This window comes from Prionailurus bengalensis, chromosome A2, assembly GCF_016509475.1.
Source record: "Prionailurus bengalensis isolate Pbe53 chromosome A2, Fcat_Pben_1.1_paternal_pri, whole genome shotgun sequence".
Lineage (NCBI taxonomy): Eukaryota > Metazoa > Chordata > Mammalia > Carnivora > Felidae > Prionailurus > Prionailurus bengalensis.
Genome location: NC_057348.1, coordinates 27,810,008 through 27,828,585, shown reverse-complemented (window position 1 = coordinate 27,828,585; position 18,578 = coordinate 27,810,008). Strand labels below are relative to the sequence as shown.

The 18,578-nt window shown below is 39.4% G+C and overlaps 1 protein-coding gene across 3 annotated transcripts in view; it reads left to right on the top strand.

Annotated features, from left to right (window-relative positions):
- Nucleotides 1–18,578, top strand: part of FHIT (fragile histidine triad diadenosine triphosphatase) — a 1,429,439-nt gene that overhangs the window by 1,246,519 nt on the left and 164,342 nt on the right. For all 3 annotated transcript variants that reach the window (XM_043587808.1, XM_043587809.1, XM_043587810.1), the window contains one exon: nucleotides 1,307–1,375. In XM_043587808.1, the coding sequence (XP_043443743.1) occupies nucleotides 1,307–1,375 (69 nt within the window). The remainder of the gene's footprint in view (nucleotides 1–1,306; nucleotides 1,376–18,578) is intronic.

The window sequence follows — 18,578 nt, the reverse complement described above, 5'->3', positions numbered from 1 at the left end:
AGTTGCTGAGCAATCTGTGACTGCCTTCATTGTTGACTGGAGAATATTCTGGCAATAACATATCCTTCTTTGGGGACGATGTGCTCTGGGGCTGACATGAAGCTTCTCTGTGTTCATTCACCTTGGACCACCTTTTTCCCTGCCTCTGCCTTAATAGCATATCATTTCCCCCCTCCTTTTGCAGCAAAGCCACAGAGACACTTAATCTCCCATTCTCCAGAGGCCCTTTGGAAGCTCAGAGCCTGAACTCCATAATCAAGAAGGGGTTGGCGTGATCAGGGACAAAGTTTGATTCTTTGTCAGCTTCTCTGCATTTAGGCTTTTCATTTTCACGTTCCTCTACACGGTTTGTAATAAACACAAGAACATAGCTCAAGGGCAGGAATGAGGTTTAACTTGAGCAGAGGTACAATAGAGGCTATTTGGAAAGTAAAACTTTCAAATGGCAGTTTAGCCTTGAAGAATATATTGAATTAGATATGCAGTGTGCCTTGATTCATGATCTCTGCATAATAGCATTGCTATGTATATTACCAGGGTGCTTTCATAGACTGGAGACACGGGCTGTTTAATAGATCAGCCTCACAGAATGAACCAAAACACTCATGAAGAGCATTGGAGCAAGAGTCACAAGACCTGGATTCCTGCACTGACTCTGCTGCCTCCCATGGGGTCTTGACTTTCCTGGGAATAGCTTTCCTCATCTGCAAAGTGGGTGTCAGAGTAGAACTTGCCTCATGGGATTATTCAGAGCAGTAAAAGAGATAAACGCTAAGCACAGAGTGTTCTTACCATAGTAAGTAAAACTTTAATAAGTAAGGACTATTTATATTACTTTCATATGATTTTTATTTAGAAACCTTGATTCTAAAACATGGTGCACACTCTTTAATACCTTCATTTATTTGCTTTTTACTTAATGCAATTCTCTCTTAGCCAATTCTTATTTCTTGTCACTTTCAGAGTAACTATGGTCACCTTTTAAACCATGCTGTCACTTGAAAGCCCTGGCTAAATACAACCAAGACTGACAACTATGAATAATTCCACATACCCCATAAAACACTCTGGCATTTCACTCAAACTCTCATATATGCCGCCAAGTTGTTCTCTCTTGTTTTGTGCCTCTCTGTTCTCCACAGATTTCAGATACAGTTACTGAAGGTGAACATCATCTCCCTCTGAAAAATAATCCAGCAGGAACCAATGTTGAGTAATTGGGCTTCATAGGAGCATCACTGTCAAGTCTAGAAATATACGAGGAGATAATCACATTTCATTTTTTTTTTCTCTTGAACGTTTTTAGCATGTTCACGTCCACGTTCTTCCAAGGAAGGCTGGAGACTTTCACAGGAATGACAGCGTCTATGATGAGGTGGGTCTGTTTTCTCTGATCTTACTATTTGATCACAGAGGCTGTCAGTATGATGAAATCAAGCTGATGAACCAGATGTCACCCTGGATATATGGTCTTAAGTGGGATTCCACCCCATATGACTTGGGAAGTGGCAGTAGAAGCCAAGGAACCAGGAATGACCATTATGGGAATCAAAGACAAATGAATCATAGTGATTTTCCTTTTCAAAGTAAATGTGGCAGAAACCAAGTGTCTTTGTGATTTCTGCCCTATCATTTACGAGGACACTAAATATTGCCTGGAAATATGGCCCAGAGTCTCCATAGGAGAAAATCGGTAGTGCTGCCAACCAATGGAAATCAAGCTGATTCATATATTATCTTTTTTTAGTCAAATACTATTTAATTTAGAGATGCTTTGGAACTCAGCTTGTCTCTCCTAACATTTATTCAAAGCAAAACTTTGAATTATTGTTACCTGAAACCAACTGGTTTGAATGAGTGCTGCCCATGTATCATAAACATTTTAGCAGTTAATTGACTTCTGGAAATTTCCATTCAGACACAGAAATGTGAAACCTCTACAAAGATGAAGTAGCAAGGTGATCTGGTCCTAGGACCTCATGTACCTGAGAAATTTCAGGGGTCTGTCTCACTCTGTGGGGTACGTCGCCTATAAGGGTTATTCTGGTATAAAATATTGGAAGATAATTTCAGTTTAACTACCTGTTGTAGCCAGTGATGGGCAAGTATTTTCCCCAAATGATCACATGGCAGTGGTGCCCTAAGATGCTTGGTTGGAAAGGATTTTGAGGCTTTTCTGGATGAAACAAAGACAAATGTTGTGATTGGCTAACAATGTCGACCACAGATGTCAAAGAAAGAGGTGCCATTTTTGTCACCTATTTGACGCTCCTGTTCTAAACCATGGAGAGCAATGTTTAAAATACATTTTTAAAAATTTGGTTGTTCATCATGTGGCTCTATCCCTATGTTTATCCCCACCTGGTTTTATATTTTTAGGGTTTTATTTTTTTGTATTTATGTGTCATTTTAAAAAATTATAGTATTTCTTGGCAATAACTGGTATTAAAGTGGCTACCCAGACCCTGACAATAAAGACTGAGGGGCCATCAGTTAATTATGAGACTTACAATTAATTTTTCTGGGATCTATTAGATTCTTTGTGGTGACTGATGATCATGCTTTTGGGATGTCCCTCACTATACTGTGCTTCCTGTTTTTTCCAAGAGCTGCAGGAGGGATGTGCAGGAGGAAATGCTCTAGTGACTCGTCCCTAAGTACTGGTTTTTGGACCAGTTGCTGCAAATCTCATTTCTCCAGAGATACCATCCCTGGAGAGTCTGACCCAGTAGATTGCAGAGGCATACTGAAATCAGAAGTTATGAGAGCATAAGAAAGTGCCCAGGAGATTTCTGATGCATGGCTAGGTTTGGGAATAGTCTCTCTTCCAAATTTGTGCTTTCTCAAAGTTATATCCTATAATATTGTAATTTGAACTCATTTTCGTTAGATGTGGAATGTGACTTGGAGTTAGTAAGGGCTTAGTTTGCATTGGAAGAAAATCAGAATTATGGAGTAATTATAAAGAGATGCCTTTTAAAAAAATATGAGTACTGATCGTATTAGCATAAACTAAGGTTAATAAAATGTTGCCAAGTACAGGCTATTTTAATGAATAAATTAGCACATGATTTATATACAAGTGAATACTGCTAAAGTGTTATTAAAAGTGCTTGAAAACACTGTTTTCTTGGGCTGAACTGTCACCTTGAAATCTTATTTATATTCTGAATGCATTCATGACAGGAGCTATGGGGCTACATTTCAGCCCAGTTCGAGACACGATGTCCAACACTGAGGTTGGTGTGTGGCCTTTCTCTCCTTCCTTACTCTTTTGCCCTTGTGTGCCTGCTCTCATAGCATCTCTAGCCCCAGAGATGAGGCAGCACATATTCCTGCCTCCTACCTATTTGGAGAAGCATCTCAAGAGAAGGAATTACCGTAAGAGTTCTCTTCTTTTCTTTTTTTCAATTAACCAGTAAGTTGCATGCAATATAGACAATACCCACTAAGGGAGATGGTGGTATGAAATTATGAAGAGATTGAACTTCGGGCACCAGAAGAGTGAGGTTTAAACCCAAGTTCCACCTGCTAATTTTGTGACCTGGGACAAGTCACTCAAGCTCTGTTTTTAATTCTCTTATCTTTAAAATGGAGCTAATACCGTTCAAAAGACTATTATATGAAATATATGACACACTGTACTTGAAAAGCTTATTGCAGGAATTGGTACATACTAGGCATCTATTAATAGGTAGGTGTTTCTCTTCTTATGATCATTACTTTTGTTTTTAAAAACTTAGCATTTGGTGGGTAAATGGAGAGCTTGGATTCGAAGTCAGGTCATTGGATGTTTCCATTCAACACTCTTTTCAAGGGTCAGATTTCCAATTTTCTCTCTACCTTTAACTGCTTTTTCTCAGATTCATCTTCCTTTTTATACAAAAATATAGTTTGAGTACATAATAAGATAATGTCTTGAAAGTGGCACAGGCAGCATGAAGCATTGCACAAGCATTATTGGTACAAGAGATAATGTACATTAGACTGAATGATCTTAATCAGAAATGATAGAGTGATGAAGTACAGCATTCTTTATGCTGATGGGGGCACTCACTCTAGATTATGCATTTGTCGCGGAACTACAACAAACAAACTGCCATGAAGGGTAGGGAGTAGGGAACAGGGACAGCAGAAGACTGAGCTTGATAAAATGTAATTGTGTTCCTACTGCTGTGGAAATAGAAAATGATACCTCAAGAAACCTTAGGTTGTAAATTGGCTAAGAATATGGTGTTCTCCCTGGGCGCTGTTTTAGGAGAGATGGTGACAAACTGGAGAGGGTTCACAGCAAGGTGATTGGGATAGCAGAGTCTGGACACAGTGATCTGGGGAGTAGTTGAAGGTGGGGATATTTTGTTTAGAGAAAGGAAAACTTGCAGAGAGAAGACAGTGACAGAGTCCCTGTTTGTAAATATATGAAGGGCTGGTACGTGGGAAAAGTATTAAATGCTCTGTGTGACTCTGGGAGTTGGGGAGGGGAGATTTGGAACTTTTAGGCTAAAAGGAGCCAGATATCAGCGCCACATAACAATAGATCAAATTGATAGAAAGTGATAAACTTTTAGTTTTTAGTACCGTGTGTGTGTGTGTGTGTGTGTGTGTGTGTGTGTGTGAAGGGGGGGGGGGGTGGTGGAGCTTCCCTTTCCTGGATCTATGAAAGCACAGATGGCCATGATTCTTCAGGTGGACATCTACATCCAGTCCTTGGAGGGACCAGTTAGTTCTATGATTCCTATCTTTACAAATCTGACCCATTGAATGATTACCTTTATTTTTATGTTAGGCAAGTTCTGTAACAAATAGTGTGAGGTATTCTTGTTGTTGTTAGTATTACAGCATTTGGGTCACTGACTAATAAAACAAACTTTTTGTGTTGTTCATAGAAATACATGTATAGCTCACCTCTGACTTGTGTGAGACCATACTCTATTGATTTTTCTCTTTCTCAGCCTGCTTCCTACTTTTTCCTGCAGTTCATTGTTGCATATTGATGGTCCATGGGATCTGCTCACCTCCTCATATGTATTTTATTTTGCATGCCAAGTATTTCTTAATGAGTCTGAATGCTTTTAGGTATGTCACACATTCTTCAGGTCCCTACATTCCCCACAAATCCCTGTCTCTTACCAAGCCTTGCTTCACATGTTTATGATACGTGTCTGGACACTGAAGGCATTGGATTTTGAGATATGCCCATTTCTTGGCCTACTCCTCTTCTTTCTACCACTCAAATGTTACTATTCTACAGGATCGTCTGCCTAGTCCACTATGCTCATCACTTCTCTACAACCTCTGTTTTACCTCCTTGGTTACTCATACAGCGCTATGGCCCTGGGAGTTTGTCATCTTCAGTGCATCCTGAAATCTCATTCTCTCTCCCCACTTGCTTTTGTCAAACAGATTATTCTTGTTCCCACCTCAGGGCTTTGGCACATGTTGTTTTCTTTGCCTCTCGCCTCAAGTGACTTCATGTCTTCATCCAAATCTCAGCTCAAATGTCATCTCTTTGAAGAGTTCTTTTCAGGGGCGCCTGGGTGGCGCAGTCGGTTAAGCGTCCGACTTCAGCCAGGTCACGATCTCGCGGTCCGGGAGTTCGAGCCCCGCATCAGGCTCTGGGCTGATGGCTCAGAGCCTGGAGCCTGCTTCCGATTCTGTGTCTCCCTCTCTCTCTGCCCCTCCCCCGTTCATGCTCTGTCTCTCTCTGTCCCAAAAATAAATAAACGTTGAAAAAAAAAAATTAAAAAAAAAAAAAAAAAAAAAGAGTTCTTTTCATTGATCACCCCAACCCATCTAAGATAGATAATCTCTTATCCTCTCTGCAGAAATTCTATTATTATGTTTATTTTCTTCTTAATAGTTACCACATTTGAAATAATTTATTAGTTTAGTATTCAGTGCCTGTGTTCCCAGCTGCACTGTAAAGACTTGGGAACAGGGACCTAATCTGGCATAGAGGAGGTCTTCAAGAAATATTTGTTCAATGAATGAGTATATGAGGGAATGAGGTGTTGAACTAGAAGAATTTGACATTCCCTACTAGTCCTAAGGTAATTTAAAAGGAGAGCGCATCTTGATTTTCAGGGGATCAACTTATTAACTCGTAGCTACATTGGGTAAGATTCTGACATGGTGATGTCAGCCATTTGAGGTTAATCTAATGGAAGACTTATGGAACAGGATCTATTGGTCAGAAATCAATGTGCACACAGCTTCATCTTGTTGCACATCAGAAAGATGGTGAGTAGTTATAAACCTCATCTGATTGCTAAGCAAGTCTGGTGGATCAAAACAAGTCATGTGTCAAAGTTAACTTGTCTCACCCAAAAAGCTAGACTTGAGTGTCTGTAACAAATACAGATGTGAGATTTGCCAAAAGCAGGCTTGAGAGTTCTCTTGCTTTCATTTTGACCTCGACTATCATCTCTTGAGATTATCATTATCTGTTCTTCCTCCAGCTTTCTGTCCTGGATTTGTCTTTGTGCATTTTGTTCACTAATGTATCTTCCCAGTTTCAGAGAATGAGTCTCCTTCCACTCCCTCAAAACTGAGTTCATATTCCACCCATTCCAAGACAAAATTTTTATTATAAAGCCCTTTCTGTGTTGTTTTCCATGCAGATCTTATTTGTCCATTGCTCCCAAACCCTTTCTATATCTATGTTCTTGAAATTTTCATGAATTATGTGAGGCCTTCTCTGAACTCAGTGGGCCCTCCATTATCTTGACAAGTTGATGAAGATTATGATAATGACATAAATGGGTCCTTGGTTAAAAGAGAGCATACAGCTAATGTGGGGGAGGGAAATGTCCATTGCCTAATGCCATGGCACATCATCTCATTAACTCTGTAAGGCTTACCCTAGCTGCGTCCCAAATAAGCAACTCTCATAACTGTATTAGACAATTCATCAAATGTTTATGGGTGACATTGAATGGTTGTGATTGTGCACTGTATATAAAACCCATTACTGATGAAGGAAGTGACTATTATTAAAGCAAATGGGAATAGCAATCAGCAATTGGACAATTCAACCATGAATTTCATAGACAGAGCAACTGTGGGTTCAAGCATGCCATAGGAAACAATTGCTTGGCTTAACACAATGCATGAACAAAATCAATTTGCTAAAATGCAGGTCATTTGGCCCTGAGGGCTGGAGAAAACTATTATATTGCTGATAATATTTATTGTTGAACTTGGATCTCTTTCACACACCATTTGACAATGGGCTCAAAGTCCATGGGTCCCCAGTTGACTCCAAAAAGGAAGGAATGTTTCAATGAGACAGTTAATTAGCTTTTTCTCTTCTGGGTTCAATGATGTCTTCATACTGAGGAATGCATTTTTGACTGAGAATTTTGGAATGAAAATTTGGTTACCTCTTGCAAAGAATAAAACAAGAACTCCATGGGTTCTTCTAAATTCATGAAAACCTAAAACAATCTTAAATGCTTAATTGAAGCATAGTTAACATATAGTATATTAGTTTCAGGTATATGACAGAGTGATTTGAGAATTATATACATTATGAAAGGCTCACCATAAGAAATGTGATTATCATCTGTCACCATAGAAAGGTATTATAATATGAGAACTTCTAGCTCAAAGAATCTTTATGTGATATAACCAACAAATAAATATATAATTTAATTATCTTTGACATCAAATTCTCCCTGGTTGGATCTCAAAATTCTCTTTGGATACCTATTTTATTGATAAGAAAATTTAGTAGACATCTGGTTTACCCTTTCCTATGTCAGATTATTACTCATTTAAATCTTCCTGTCCCTTGGAAGAGAGGAATGTCAGATTAGGAGAGAAGTATTCATCTGGTTACAAATTATTTCTTCCCATTTTTCCTAGTAAAGATAATAATTTGGGGATTATACAGTTCAGATTAATTACCACATATGAAATGTTGAGAAGAATGCAGGATTATAATGGTGGTGATGGCGGGGTGGGGGCCTCCAGAGAGAATCACAAAGTCATTGGATACAAGACTGTGCTGACAGCTCAGAGCCTGGAGCCTGCTTCGGATTCTGTGTCTCCGTCTCTCTCTCTGCCCCTCCCCTAGTTGTTCGTTCTCTCTCTCTCTCTCTCTCTCTCTCTCTCTCTCAAAAATAAACATTAAATTTTTTTTTTAAAAGAGAGGACAGGTATCTACAGGATGTACCTCAAGGCAAAGGATGCCACCTCTATGGTTTTTCCTGGCGTTGGCTTTGAGGACTGCCACCCTGTGTCAGTTTTCTCAGCGTTACTCTCCTCTCCATTTAAATATGTTCAATTGCATATTCATGAGAAATAAGCAGCAAAAAGGTAACCACATGCCATTCTATCCATCATATCAAAGTAAGACCACTCCATGTTTTCTCAATAAGGCTTTGTTGTGCAGGGTCTGTTCTGCCTTCCACAGTGAATCTTCTCTCCAAACATATATATCCTAGCAGAAATCTGTAAAATCATGCAGCAGGCAAGTGCCTGCTCTATGAAGTCCTTCTCGCTGAGATACCTCTGTCACACTTGTGCTTTCAGTCACTCAATGCTGCAGTCAGACCTCCACTAGCATCAGTAATTGAAGATTGGATCATTTATATATATATATTTTTTTTAATTAAGGTTTATTTATTTTCAGAGACAGAGAGAGAAAGAGCGTGGGGAGAGAAGGGGCAGAGAGAGAGGGGGACACAGAATCTGAAGCATGCTCCAGGCTCTGAACTGTCAACATAGAGCCTGATGCAGGGCTCGAGCTCACAGACTGAGATCATGACCTGAGCCAAAGTTGGACTCTTAACCGAATGAGACACCCAGGTGCCCCAATTTTTTAAATTTTAAATTAGGTTTATATTCAAGGTTCTCGACTTAACTATAAACAGTCGCTTACTAAGAGTGTCCAAAAAATTTTAGTAACCTTGGAGACTATGGTCCACTAAAGAAAACTATCTCACATAAGAAATTTTTCCAAATCTATTTTATTTGAAGGTTGAAAGTATAGGGGAAAAGGATAGGAAAAATTATTGGAGGAATAAATTATGTACAGAAATGGACAAGTATAGCAAGAGGAAAAGAGATATGAACTGGGCATTGACACTTTTGTACCATTAAAAATTATAATGGCCTCAAAGAAAAAAAGTCCCCAAACATTTCACTTGATGTCTCTTTTGTTATTATTATTTTTTAACATTTATTTTTGAGAGAGAGTAAGTGGAGGAGGAGCAGAGAGAGAGGAACAGAGGATGCAATGTAGGCTCTGTGCTGACAGCAGCAAGCCTGATGTGCGGGCTCAAACTCACAAACTGCTCACAAACTGCAGGATTATGATCTGAGCCAAAGTCGAATGTTCAACCATTTGAGTTGTGCAGGTGCCCCTGACTTGATCTCGCTGTTAAAGATGAAAAGCAAAATAAGTAAGAATTAAGGATGAAAGAAAGGTAAAAACTAATATAATTTTAAAGCCCCAAAGCATTGGATTTTTTTTTGCTTTCAGTTATCAACTGTCATTTTTTAGACAAAAGAATGATATACTTAATTATAATAATCTTTATGAATGAGTCTTATTACCCCTTAGCTTGCAGCAGGACCTGTTCTTTGAATCTATCACGTGTCACATTCCAGCAGAGAAGAATACTAGGCCTCCAAGTTACCTGCTTCAGAAAAGACACACGGGGCCCTGGAAACATAGCCTGGCTTTTGGAATCCCAGCCTGTGGGCCCAAAATGTAGCCTTACCTGTGTTATCATCAGATCATATCTATTACAATGTTCCCAGTCTGTACTTTGCACATTGTATATTAGAGAAGCACCGTCCAACAGAAATATAAAAAGAGTTAATATGAAGTTACAAATGTTTCAGTAGCCACATTAAAACTAGTGAAATGAAATTGGTGAAATTAATTTAATGATACGATATTTAACCTACTCTAACCAAAGGTTATCATTTCATCATGTAACTAATGAAAAACCTTATTAATGAGATATTTACATCCTCTTTTTGTATGAGTCCTTGAAATCCAATATGTGTTTTATATTTCCAGCATATCTCATTGAGACTAGTTCCACGTGGCTACTCTAGTGGCTCCCAAATTGGACAGTGCAATTTGAGAGCTTTTTAAATCTTAACAACTTCATTTGTTTTCATAAAGTACAACTTAATGCAAAACCTCTTAATTTTTTCACCCTGGCCCTCCATATCCAGAGGATAATAATTTATTTTTCCTGCTCCTTAAAATCAGAAGGTAACAGAAGAAATATGTCATCGAACAGTTGACTTAGGTCCTGTCATCCCTAATCAAATGTTTTGTGGAAGTTTTAACAGTGAAATGATCTGGAAGATGACCAGGTGGTTTCTTCTATACAGATTCTACATTCTTTTATTTTTTTTAATGTTTATTTATTTTTGACAGAGAGAGGGACAGATAGACAGAGCATGAGTGGGGGATGGGCAGAGAGAGAGAGAGAAAGAGAATCTGAAGCAGGCTCCAGGCTCTGAGCTGTTAGCACAGAGCCTGACACAAGGCTCCAGCTCACGGTCCGCAAGATCATGGCCTGAGCCGAAATCAGATGCTCAACCGACTGAGCCACCCAGGAGCCCCAACATTCTTTTTAAAAATTTTTTTCATTATATTTTTGCTAATTTCACCAGGGATGTTCACAAAATAATCCATGAATTTTGGAGGACAGGGGAACCACTGTTTTGATTATTGTTTCTTTGGGCCATTAATCCTTTATGGGTGGTCCAAACACCAATTGTTCATGTGGTCATACTTTTTTCCAATTTTGAAAATAAACCCATTAACTGTATTTTTGAGGCACTGTCAGGCTTAAAGCTGGGGACTCCAGATCCAGATTGGTTGTTTCTCACCTCAATTTCCTCATCTGTAAAATGGGGATTGTGATGGGACTGCTGGAAGAATAAAATAATTTATTACATGTAAAGCCCTAGAATAATGCCTGATGCAGTGTTAATGCTTAATACATGTTGGCTATTATTTATGTAATTATTAGCAGTATTATTACTGTTCTGTTATTATCAGAGAAACTTCTAAAAAGTTGATAGGAATGAGTGAGTGAGAAGTTGGAAGCTGAAGTAGGTGACTGTCCAGAAGCTACATTCTCTGGAGACCCAGGACGTTTTCCAAATGCAAGGGACCCATCAAGGGGAGGTCATGCAGGTTTAGTGTCATTACCTGTGACTGTCATTATGCCTGCCTGTGGGCCAACAGCCTTCAGAGACATAGCAGTTCAATAATTTGTGACCACATTAAACTTTTAAGCTGCCACAAGTATGCAGCCCACACTGTCCAGACCTGCAAACATTTCCAATGACAGAATCCCTTCTGGAAAAAAGAAATTCTGGTTTATAATTTTATTCCAAGACTTTCAGATTGCTTTACCTTACTGTTTTGAGATTGTTGTGGTCCCCTAGATTTAGAGGAGTAAGTTGAGAGATGCCAGATTTTCTTTCTAACCCAGAAAATCTAGAAAAGGCTCCTATACCTGCAGAGCTAGCTCTAAAATCTACATGGTGGGTCAATAGAGTGGTTTGTTACAAGTTCTTTAATGCTGAACTTGTTATTTAAATCTCAATATCTTTTATGTTTCCCATCTTTGAAATGGGAGAAGGGAATTTGCTTCCAGGTGTAAATAATAGGTGAATAGTGATAAACAATTCTAATTCTTAATCCTGTTTCCTAGGGAGAGGACTAATGAAAAATACTAATAGAATAAAAATGTCATTATTACTTAATGAGAGTCTACAATGTGCTGAACCCTGTGCTAGGTGTTATACATACATTACTTGAATTTTCTTAATCCTTGCAGGGTTGATATCATTAATACCTTTCAATTAAAGCTAAATATCACAGCAAGTGTGTGTTTGTCTCAAGACCTTATAACTAGTTCATGGCAAAAATTTTATTGCAGTCCATTTGACTACAAAGCCTTTGGTCTGAGGCAAATATTATCCCTCATTTTAATTGAAAACTTAAAGATAGTGAGATGAGTGATTTTTCTAGATTTTTTTCTAGTGATTATTCTAGACTCCCAATGCTAAATCTCAAGCAGTTTCAAGATCTCTGTTCGACCTTGGAGACATTTGCTCAAACAGACATATCCTAGATTTTCACTAAGCCCATAGGTCCTGGACACACCACTTCTAATTAAGCAGCTAATAAGACTTAGTGTTTAGGAAATTGGCATTTTCCAAAGTTAGCCATTTTCTCTGCTTTTTGAATATGAACAACTAGTCCCCACCTAGGTACTTTATTATAGCTCCTTTATATATATATGTATATACATATATATATATGATTCTACAATTCCCAAGGTCATCCTTTCTGAGATGGTTTTGCGCAATGAACCTCTTAAATACTTTTGCATGCCTTATAGTGTATTCATGTCATGATAACACAGTAAAATATTTAAGAGAAAATTGCTGCCTTTTCTTCCTCAAAAAGAAACAGTCCTTGCTTACAACTCTCAATGGACCATAAATATCTTCTAGGCCAGCTGTACCAGTACCTGTTGGAAACGCTTCTTACATTGAATATTCCCTTTTCCCTGAAATGAAACCTTGCTCCTGAGTCTTCTTTTTCCTTTAAAAGAATTTTGGTTCTTTTTAGAAAACTCTTCAGAGATCTTGAAGAGGCATGTGTACAGTTAGGTCAAATCCATGCATGAACCTTCAACTGGCTTCTCCAGTAATCTTGGCCTCATCAGTTGATATGAAGACTGAGGCTGAATTCATTTGTAACAACCTGAAATAAGTGCCCCAACTTGTTTCCTTATGACATTTGCTGTCCACACGATGTGTCTGCCCTTTATCAATTTGCCTTCCTTCCCTGCAGCACTGGCATAGTTTCTTCTTTCAAGTCTCATCTCAAAGTCAAAAGCATGAAGACCTTGGGTGGTTTCATCGATTAGTAATTTGGTATACACCTGAGTTCAACTTCTTGAGAAAAATGAGGGACATTTGGTGATATCCTCAAATGGAGAGGGAAATTATGGTGTGTTTATGACTTTAGCATGCTGAGGAGGTCATGCATCCATCAAGTGCAGGGTGGAGCAGTGAGTACATTTATCTCCAAGAATAAGAAAACTGAGGCACAGAGAAACCTAATAACTTTTCTGAGGTCATCTGGGAGAGAGAGAGAGAGAGAGAGAGAGAGAGAGAGAGAGAGAGAGAGGAAGGGAAGGGAAGGGAAGGGAAGGGAAGGGAAGGGAAGGGAAGGGAAGGGAAAAGAGAGGAGAGAGAAAAGGAAGGAAGGAAGGAAGGAAGGAAGGAAGGAAGGAAGGAAGGAAGGAAGGAAGGAAGGAAGGAAGAAAAAAAGGGGAGAGGGGAGTGGGAAGAGAAAAACAGACAGGGGAGTCATACTACCCAGTTCTCTTTCACTCTGCTGCCTCTGTGAACTCCCAGAAGAGTCTTAATCCCCTTTGTCCTCCCTACCTCTTCATACCCAATAAATCCCACTATTCGATGGAGTAGGTTCTTCAAAGTCATTTGCAGAACCGAATCTGTTACTTCCCTGACCCTCGGAATTCAGAGCCTAGTTTTTGTGTTTCTCAGTTCTGTGGCTTTTCTTTGTCAGGTGCAAATTCCTCCACTTGCTTTTTGGGTACTACCTTCTTTCCTGTCAAAATCTCCTCTCAAGAAAGAAACCGTATCTTAATTGTAACGAGAGCAGTTCACATTGTTAACTTTCCTGAGATGACAAAGTATTTTTCAAACTAACACAGCCTTATGCGAGGAGAGTAGGATTTTAAAGCTGGAATATCAGGCCTTAGTCTGGAGGTACAGTGTGACTTTGTTGGTAACTCCAGAACCATATCACAAAGGCCAGCTCTGGACCTGGTACTCATTTCTGGAATCTACCTGCAATTAGTTTGAAAAGTGGCCCCTGAAAGCCCCACCAGCACTGAGATAAATCAATCTAAGATAGAATAGTCCTCATCCACCTTCATATTTTGGAATTGTGTTAACACCCTGCCCAGAATAGATATTTCTATTCTATTCCACTATAGGCTCAAAAATGCTGTTATTGGTATCATAGTTTCCACATTACCTCAGAGTATGTGCCTATAAAACTTGTATAACTTATCTATTTCATTTGAAAACTCTCTACCTGGGAAATAATTTAAAGTAAAAAAAAAAATAGAAGAATATATTTTAATGGTATGTATTCATATATATGGATGAGTGCTTTAAAATAATTTTAATGTGGGGCGCCTGGGTGGCACAGTCGGTTAAGCGTCCGACTTCAGCCAGGTCACGATCTCGCGGTCTGGGAGTTCGAGCCCCGCGTCAGGCTCTGGGCTGATGGCTCAGAGCCTGGAGCCTGTTTCCGATTCTGTGTCTCCCTCTCTCTCTGCCCCTCCCCCGTTCATGCTCTGTCTCTCTCTGTCCCAAAAATAAATAAACATTGAAAAAAAAATTTAAAAAAAAACATTTAAAAAATAATAATAATTTTAATGTTGTAAAATATTGGGATATAATATTGAATGAAAGTAGTGGCATATAGATTGAGAATAGAATGGAAACACATACTTCTAGTAATTAAAAAGGATTGTGGGGGCACGTGGGTGACTTAGTCAGCTAAGTGTCTGACTCTATTTCAGCTCAGGTCATGATTTCATGGTGAGATTAAGCCCCACCTCTGTGCTGGACATGGAACCTGCTTAAGATTCTCTCTCCCTCTCTGTCTGCCCCTTTCTCCCACCAAGTGCATGTACATGTGTGCACACACATGCACCCTCTCCCTCATTAAAAAGAGAGAGAGAGAGAGACAGAGAGAGAGAGATTATAGCTGGATAATGGAATCATAGGTCACTCTTGTTTTCTTTCTTCATACTCTTTGGCATTTCCCAAACTTTATATAGTGAATGTTCAAAATTCTGTAATTTAAATATGATATTAGGTAGTAATTTTTTAATAATCAGACATTGTGTTCTTCTTCACTCATTGACAAAGACCATCATTTATGGGTAGTTGGCTGGTGAATGTAGTGAAAGGAATAGACTTTAGTTTTGGTGAATCCCCCATGGGAGATGCCTGTTCATGACTTACAACTTGAACTGAAATGCCCAGAGAAGTGGCCTTTGTTGGGTTTCCACTCTCTGACTTGTTAGTTAAAAAAATTACTCTTCAGGATAACATTTTCCCTGAGCTCCTGCTCAGAGTCACAAGAAAGAATACATTAGATATAATGCTCTGAAGTCTCGTTCTCCCTAGTCACTTTGTCTTCAGTTTCTTCTCCATACCAGGTCATCCCTTACTATTTCTGAGGTTCACTAGTGGCCCATATCCCAGTTATTAATTTCACGATCACCAACTTGACTCTACAAAAATGAAATATTCTTTAATCCCCAAGTTGGGTTTAACTCGTGGTCATGATAGCAGACTACTTCATCAGCCCAGGGCCAGTTCAGGTCAGCAAACCCAGTGCCATCTGAATCAGCTCAGTCCTATAATTCAGCCCTGTTCTGGTTTACAACCTCTTGGTTCAGCATTCTGCTCTCTGGGGCCATTGTGAGCCACATGTCATGTGGGGCAGACAGGGATTATGTAGTCCTTGGCTGTTGTTTCTTTGGCCTCTGCTGTATTAAGTAATCTGCCTGCCTGGTCCTCGGGTGTATACTCCATCCATGCTGACACCCACAAGCATGGCAACCATCCTTTGAGGGTTGATGGTCATGGTCTTCTGCCTCCCTAGGTGTCCATGGTTCTTACAAGGCCTCTGGTCACAACACAGGGAGGGCACTTACTCTGCATTCTTTTCAACATTCTTCTCCTGGACACAGAAATGTCTTTCTGTTCTTCCATGCTTTTCTTAGACCTGCAAGGAGATTTGGGACTCCATGGCAGATTCTCATGTTGTCACTACAACACTTGATCGTTCTCTTTGTGGAACAATGTGCTGCCAGAGTTGTGGATGGGGAAAGCTGAGTACCAGTACCTTCTACTCTTGGATTCCCAATCCAAAGAGGAGGTTTCCAGCAAGTCACTGTAAAAGGTAGAATGATTGTCTACCAAGGGTGCTCATGCCCTCACTTCCAGAACCTGTAAATATGGTACATGGCAAAGAATTAAGGTGGCAGATAGAACTTGAGTGGCTAATAGCTGACTTTAAAAAAGGGACATTATCCTGAATTATCCTGAGTGGACCCAATATAATCACAAAGGTCCTTAAATGTGGATAAGGTAGGTGGAACAGTCAGTGTCAAAGTGATGCAGGCTGAGAAAGACTCCATTGGTCATTGAAGCAGGAAAACAGATTTTTTCCCATGGGCCCTCCAGAGAAGAATTCATACCTGCTGGCATCTTGATTTTAGCCTATTGAGACTTATTTTGGACTTCTGACCTCCAGAACTCTAAGATAATAAGCCTGTGCTGTTTTAAGCCAGTACGTTTTTAGAAATCTGTTACAGCAGGAAGTATCAAATTAATGTATCTTCAAACCTCAGGGTTCAGCATGGGATTTGGAAGAAGGGCAAGGGTGGAAGCAGAGTACCCTAGAGTGTGCTCATGAGCTTTCTCTCTTTCTGTCTCTTTTTGTCTCTCACTTGCTTTATCTCTCTTAGTTCTGTCCCTTTTCCAGTTTGAAAGTCTTTTTTCACGTCTGGGGTTGGGCAGGTAGAGCAGCTTAGCCTCCTTATCCCTGCATGAATCATTTCTCGTCCTGGGCAGTACCTTCTGCACTTAGAAGCCCTGTGAGTGAGTGTAGGACACTGCTTTCTCACAGTAGATATACTTCCAGTTAGCCGAAAGAGAGGGTCAAGAGGGAAATGGCCCACCAGTGATTACTTTGAAATATTAGCTCACCTTATATGGATAAGAAGTGAGCAACAGTAACCACAGAGAGACCAGAAGCCACTAAGTACCGTGGGGGCAGTATGCTCTGAAGAAGGGCCATCCAGGTTCCGGGATGTGACCGCCTTCTTGCCTCTAGAGAGGCTCACGTCCTGGCTCTGTTGTTAATGAGACCTTGGCCAGTTCCCTGTGTCTGGGGCTCAGTTTCCCTTTCCTCAAACTGAGAGGCCTCATCTCATCTCGGCCACCTCTAAGCACACTTTCAGCTCTGATACTTTGTGATTCTATGACACTAACTAGTTCAATTGAAAAAGAACCACTTGCCCTGAGGACTCCCTCCCTTTGATTTCTGCACGGAGGCCATATTAGCATAGCAGAAAGGATATTGACACTGCAGTTGACTTTTAAAATTCACTGAGAAGAGGAGATAAAATGAAAACACACCAGATGGAATGTGAGCTCCCTACTATTTCAAAACTTAGATATTTCCACTAAATGTTGGCACAAACTTAAAATTAAATATCATCTTGAATGCTATTTACAGTTTTCAAAGTGACAACAACAGTAGTCTCCTTAGAAAGGGAAGACTGTGATAAGATCGATTCTATCACTTAAGGAATTTTATTTTATGGACGGAAAAATCAAGAAAATAGTTAGCTGGATATACAAATAATAGTGGGAGGAGCGGGGGAGTCATGCAGACAGTTGAGACACAATGTGTTTCCACCGCTGACTGACTGGGGCCTCCAGGAACCGCGTGCTGAGAAGCACTGTGAATTTGGCTCTCTTTTCATCTCAAGCAGATTCACTAAGTAAATTTTGACCGTCTTTAATTTTTAGGGTTCCTACATGCTGTGGTTCTTGATCCATTTTGCGTTACAGACCCCTTTGAGAGCCCTGCTGAATGCTGAAAACCCCGTAGCTAAGAAAAATTTTAAATATTTACACAGATACCATAAAGATTTTCATTTACTGTTAAGATTTTTTAAAGCCCCAGGTTAAAAATGCCCAACTTGAGATAGAGAAGAATGTTCTCAAAATGTAGGAAATTAGTAAAACTGACTTTGTGCAAGAAGTTTTACACACACATATGCATGTAGTACACACATGTACATACACAGTCACACATAATCAAGGATTTATATTCACATCCTTGAGGCTCACTCTGTTGACTCAAGACCAAACTGTCTCCATTTGAGAGCATTTGAGTGTTTAGTTATTCCTTTATAGAGCCAATGTCAGAATGCACAAGGAGGAGGAGAGGTTTTGTTTTGTTTTTTTGAGTTTTTTTTTGTTTGTTTGTTTGCTTGTTTGTTTTGAGAGGTTCTTTTGAAAAGGAAGTATTCACTGGACCCAGGGCAGTGAGCTTCATTGGGGAGCCCGTAATTGAACACATCTGATGGTTGACTCTGTTGCTCCCTTTAATTAAAAGTCCATTCTCAGAGTCATGTAATAGCTTCTATAAAACTGAACATACAAATTCACAAAGAATTGTATTTGCACTTTTAAGTTTGTTAATTGATTTGATTTCTCGTGTTTGATGATTATATAACACCAAGGTACAGAAAATAATTATCTCAAAATCTACCTATCATAAATCTTTTTGAAGTGTTAAGTAGCCTTTAAATAAGTTGTAAAAATAGGAATTCTTTTGTCTTTTCTGTCAGTGGAGGAAGTTACATATTCAGTTTTTCTATTCTCTAATATACTTCTCATGATTGTTTTTTAAGTGCAGGATGACTCAGACTATGGCTCTATAATATCAAAAAGATAGT